This window comes from Sinocyclocheilus rhinocerous, unplaced genomic scaffold, assembly GCF_001515625.1.
Source record: "Sinocyclocheilus rhinocerous isolate Xijiao unplaced genomic scaffold, SAMN03320098_v1.1 scaffold2469, whole genome shotgun sequence".
NCBI lineage: Eukaryota > Metazoa > Chordata > Actinopteri > Cypriniformes > Cyprinidae > Sinocyclocheilus > Sinocyclocheilus rhinocerous.
The window spans coordinates 86,726-92,323 of NW_015658987.1; the positions used below are offsets into that span (position 1 = coordinate 86,726).

The 5,598-nt window shown below is 36.5% G+C and overlaps 1 protein-coding gene across 1 annotated transcript in view; it reads left to right on the forward strand.

Moving 5' to 3' along the window:
* Nucleotides 1-586: 586 nt before the first annotated feature.
* LOC107723054 (dynein heavy chain domain-containing protein 1-like) overlaps nucleotides 587-5,598 on the forward strand; it is a 10,722-nt gene continuing 5,710 nt past the window's right edge. Inside the window, exons 1-7 of the mRNA XM_016531554.1 lie at nucleotides 587-598; nucleotides 888-998; nucleotides 1,086-1,256; nucleotides 2,105-2,283; nucleotides 2,388-3,398; nucleotides 4,958-5,135; nucleotides 5,211-5,321. Of these exons, the coding sequence (XP_016387040.1) occupies nucleotides 595-598; nucleotides 888-998; nucleotides 1,086-1,256; nucleotides 2,105-2,283; nucleotides 2,388-3,398; nucleotides 4,958-5,135; nucleotides 5,211-5,321 (1,765 nt within the window). The 5' untranslated portion in view covers nucleotides 587-594. The remainder of the gene's footprint in view (nucleotides 599-887; nucleotides 999-1,085; nucleotides 1,257-2,104; nucleotides 2,284-2,387; nucleotides 3,399-4,957; nucleotides 5,136-5,210; nucleotides 5,322-5,598) is intronic.

Consider the following 5,598-nt stretch of genomic DNA (forward strand, 5'->3'; position numbering starts at 1 on the left):
ATGTGGCTATTCCTGTCAGTAAGACATATCAAATTGCCTTAAATCAAATACTTGGGCTAGATCTGCATTGCATCCATGGAGATTCCACTGATCTGGTCCAGAGTGTTCTTCTCTGGGGGGGGCACAGATTTGCTTGGTCTCAGCGCTGCCCTCTACTGGCAGATCATCATAAACATGAGGAACCCAGCTCTCAGACATCGTTTCCTCCTGGTCAGTATAACAGCTTGCCTTTATATATCTTACACACTAAAAACACTAAATGGTTCTAAATAGTACCAAATTAGGGTTCTCTGGCTTGTTCACTGGAAAAACAATGGTTCTTTATTGGCACTGATGGTTCCTTGAAGAACTTTTAACATCCGTGGAATCTTCCCATTCCACAAACGGAATGGAATGCGGAAAAAGTTTCTTTAGATTGTTGAAATGTTCTTTACACTAAGACAAAAATGGTTATTTTAAGAACTGATCAATGAAAGTTCTTTGTGGAGCCCAAAATGGTACTTCTATGGCATCACTGCAAAAAACACCTTTTAAGACATTTTAAGAAGTATATCAAGTACCTGTTGATAGTGTGTTGACAGTCTGTGTAGTTGAATGGGTGAGCTCCAGAAAATCAGTAATGAATTGGCTTTGAAAGGATTTTTTGACAGTTACAGATTTAAAAAAATTAAGGAATAAAGAACAAATAACAAATAGGCTCTTGAATAACAAACTCTAATAACAATAATAATAACTCTAACACAATGAACCATTTTAGCATAAAACGGATCAGCATGATATGGTTTTAAATAGAACTGATACTATGTGTAAAGAACCTTTAAAGAACCATCTTTTTTAGAGTGCATTTTAAAAATATTTTTCAGTTATGGTGAGATTTGTTATTATAGGTCAGATTACAAGATGTGAAGAAAAAGCCCATGAGGAGGATAAATATGGACTTATAGTTTCTGCTGATGATCCACAGTTATTTGATAAACTAAGTCATGGAGCAAAAGAAGGTCAGTCATCTGCAAAGACTTCTTCCGTTTCATTTTCATATCTACGCTGTAAACGGTTTAAGCTTACTTTGCTTTCATCCACTGCAGGTCTAAGAGTATTGGTGACGCATACTGAACGAGCAACATCAAACCTACAAATCCTTCAGATATTTGTTACGCCAGCAAGTTCCCCTGGTCAGAGCCACTCGGTTCAACCTGATCATCCGGACTTTCGTCTCATTATGAGTACTTCCCTTCCAGTCCAAACGCTGATACATGGTGAGAGATTAAGGATGTGTGATGTGTTGATTCTGCAGGATAGTCATAGTATGATCCTTTTTGAAGTCTTTGAAGCAGGGCTTTTTTTTTTTTTAAATGTTTCAAACCAAGGACCCCCAAATATGTTGATGGGTGTAGGACCCCCTTCCTAAAAAATTAAGGCATCTATATATTTTCATGTACCTCATCTATAGTAAAATACATGTATTATATTATATTATATTATATTATATTATATTATATTATATTTATTATATTAAAGACAACATGTTTTTTCCAGAATAGAACTGTATTATATTGTTATTGTGCTAAACGTATTTTAATTATTTAAATATTATTAAGAATATATTTACTTGATATAGTTTTTTCTTAAATACTTTTAACATTGGATGTGTAAACCTGAAGAACAACATATTTAGTTCAATTCAGATTTGTTTGTATAGTGCTTTTCACAATAAATATAGTTCAAAAAGCAGTTCTACAGAGAATATTGCCTTTCAACCCCCAGTGAGCAAGATAAAGGCAACAGAGAAACTTTGTAGAAAAGTAAAACACAAATACAAGCTATTCCCAAGTGCATATATGCCTAGAAAAGATTTCACAAAATTAGATGCAGATTTTTTTTTTTTTTACTGTTAAGATTGTCAACAGAATCAATTGAAATTAATCTCATGAAAATATATGAATCATGTATCTTAATGAAAATCTTAAGTTAACATGTTAACCTTGACAGCCCTAAAAAATATTTTTTCCCCCTCACATTTTCATGGACTCTAGTTTGAATAGCCTTGCTATGAGGTGTTGCCTTATGTTATTAATCCACTTTTTTCCCCCACATTTTCTGCTAGAAATTCACACTTCATTCCTGGAGGAGGTTCAAATGATTGATCTTTCTCCAAGCACGTCTGAAGTTCAGGACCTTTTCTTGACAGAACTGATGCAGACTGTGTGTTTAGAACTGTGGACTCTACATCGTCAAATTCAAACAAAAAAACAGACACTTCAGCATGAACTTTTTCAAAACAAGGTTGGCTGGTGAAGAAATTTACATATTTTTTGGAAAGCTAAGCTTTTTGAAATAGGCCTATTCCTAACAGCACGTCCTAATGTCCATTTTTATTATGATTGCAGGTTTCCTTGATGGACTATGTCATGCATGCATCCACACCACTTCTCCAGGACCCCGACTTCCTTCCACACGTGTGTATGTGTCAGAGTGTCTCTCTTGAACTTGAGACAGAAATCAAGGAACTATCCCAAGAGATAGATCGGCACAAAGCCCTGATGGCTGATTTTTATCGAATAGCAGAGCTCGCCACAGCCCTGTACAACGCTCTGCAGGACATGGCCCGACTTTCCCCATGTTATCTTTTCACTCTTCATGGTTTCCTGCTCACTTTACGGTCAGCTTTAGCCCTGGAGAGCCCAGACGTGAGCTTCCATAGAGTGATGGAGTCCACAACAGTCATATCTGAGATTACCCACAGGATTGTGTCTCATGTCTTTTCTCAGTATAAACCCCGCTTGTTCAAGAGCCATTCCACTTTATTCAGATTATTGGTATCTGTTGCCGTTATTGTGCACAATGAGGGATGCCCTGAGGTAGAACGAGTCACTTTCCTCAGAGGATTAAGCAACTGGATGTCTTCAGAGCATTTTTTATCACCGTCTGCACAGTCTGTCCCCGAGCTGCCGAGTTGGATTCAAACAAGCGCTCGAGATGACATTTTTCTGTTAGAGAGGATTGAACCCTTTTGTGGCCTTGTATCATCTCTGGTAAATTCATCCAAGCTATGGAGGGAATACCTGCACTTTCCTTCGTCCACAGTGATTGGACCGGTCCCCTGTCAGTCTCACTCTCATTTGTCCACAATGCAGCGGGCTATTCTCTGGAAGACACTGTGTCCTCATTGGCTAGCAGCAGTGGAAGAGGACCTTACAGCCTGTGCGCAAAGACATTTGCTGCATTCATATCCTGGAGATCCTCCAATGAGCTCTGTGGAAATGATCTCCAGCCTTTTGTCTAAAAATCAAGGTCCTGTTGTTGTACGTTTACCAGATAAAAATGAAGAAGTGCCAGTAAGCATTCACCCTCTCCACTTGATTAATCAAATTGCGCAGTGCCAAGTGGACAACAAAGGGGTAAGTTTCTGTAGCAGTTGTTATTGAGATCTAAAACACCTAAAAATTGTTTTTGGTAACTAAAATAAATCTTAAATAAAATAAAATATAAATATTAAATGAAAACTTACATGAAAATGTAAAATGTTGCCTTGGCATCTAACTAAAACAAATTAGCTGAAGTACTTAAAATTACTCAAACTAAAACTGATATAAAATAAATTAAAGCTAAATAAAAATATAGAAAATAATAATAATACAAATTACATTAAATTACTAGAATTTACTCTAAAACAGAAATTATAAAATTGTAAGTTACTGTTGCAGCAGTGTTGTTGATGACTAAAAAAAAAAAAAAAAAGTTTTTGCTAATTACAATAAAGTTGAAATGAAATAAAATACAAATATTCAATGAAAACTTTTCTGATACCATTCTTCCCAGTTTTCCCATCACATATGAGCTTGGAGAGGAAGAAAATATCAAAAATATAATGAAGAAAATATCAGAAAAGTATAAATAAAGTTACTAATAGGTTTTTAATAGGCCTATAATTGAAATTTGATTTGGTGTCCTTGCATTGATTGGATAGGCTAGCCAAGGTTATATTAGTTAACTAAAACTAAATCTAAAATTAAAACCATTAAATAAACATTTTCATTACTACACACAACAAAATTGCTTAAGCTTTAAAATTTTAGTCCAACAAGTTGCTGAATTTGTCCGCACACTGAAAACATTTTTTTCAGTGTGCGGACAAATTCAGCGACTTGTTGGACTAAAACTTTCTCCCTTTTGCTCTACGCACATGAGAACTCATTGTTCTTTTTGAGCGCACACAATTCCTGTTTGATAAATTAAACTTTAAAATTAAAATGAAAATGGAAAATATAAATATAAAAGGTGATTCAGTAAGAACTAGTATTTCAATAGTGTGCAGCTGATACTTTTAAGCCCAAAGTATACTTAAATTTTGATGCAGACAGTAGCGTATGCGTACAGCCAGTGCATAGACATTCAAAGTTAACTCCATATATAACCATGGCTCCCTTCCTGATGTTGTGGTTTAGGCTCATGGCTGAAAACCAGAAGGTTGCTGATTCGGTTCCTTTAACATTGTTGCCAACATTGTGTCCTTGAGCAAGACACTTACTCCAAGGTGCTCCAGGGGGATTGTCATTGTAATAAGGTCATGGCACTGTTCTATGGATGTCACAGAAACATATATAACTGGCCTGGTCATGTGGAAGTAAATAAAATCTAATTCTAAAAGTCAGAGCTTTGGCCTAGTGGTTAGCACATGTGCTCTGTGCTGCTCAGTCCAACTTGTGACATTTCCCCTCCTCTCCTCATTATTTCCTGACCTTTCTCTCTCCCAAACAATAAAATCATGGCCATAATATGCTATGGTACAAGGGGTGTAAGGGGTTAGGAATAGGCCTATTTCAAAAAGCTTAGCTTTCCAAAAAAGATGTAAACTTCTTCACCAGCCAATCATTCACTTTATAATAAAATCATTATTTTATTATGAAATATAACTATACTTTAAAATTATGTTGCAGCCTGTCATTATTGTCAACAGGTGAAGCTGAGTGTTATTTCTTTCGGGTCTGGTTGCCATCGAAATGCTGTTCTCTTGGCACTAGACAGCGCTGTCCAGAATGGCCACTGGTTAGTCCTGAACAACTGTCATCTGCTGGACTGCTGGGATGTCAGAGTTGTGAGCAAGTTAACACAAGTAGTGTACAGCACTACAAAAGGTGACTTAAATAACGATACAAACTACACCTACAAGACTTCATTATCTCATTATAAACCATATGGGAATTTGACAGATTTGGAGACAGATGGCGGGCTTCTAAATGCTGCAAGTACAGGAAGATTTGTGCATCCCCAGTTTAGACTGTGGCTCATAACCAAAAGTGACAGGACTCACTCAGTCCCAGGTAGGCAATGCTCTGCACATTACACATCATGATGGCTGAAATGTCTGCGCCATGTTATAATGAATACTGTCAACATAAACCATATTTATTTCCTTAAAGGGGTCATATGATGCGATTTCAAGTTTTCCTTTCTCTTTGGAGTGCTACAAGCTGTTCGTGAATAGATAAGATCCCTAAAGTTGCAAAGACTAAAGTCTCAAACCCAAAGAGATATTCTTTATAAAAGTTAAGACTGGTCCACGCCCTCCTAAAATGCCTCGTTTAAACACGCCCCCAC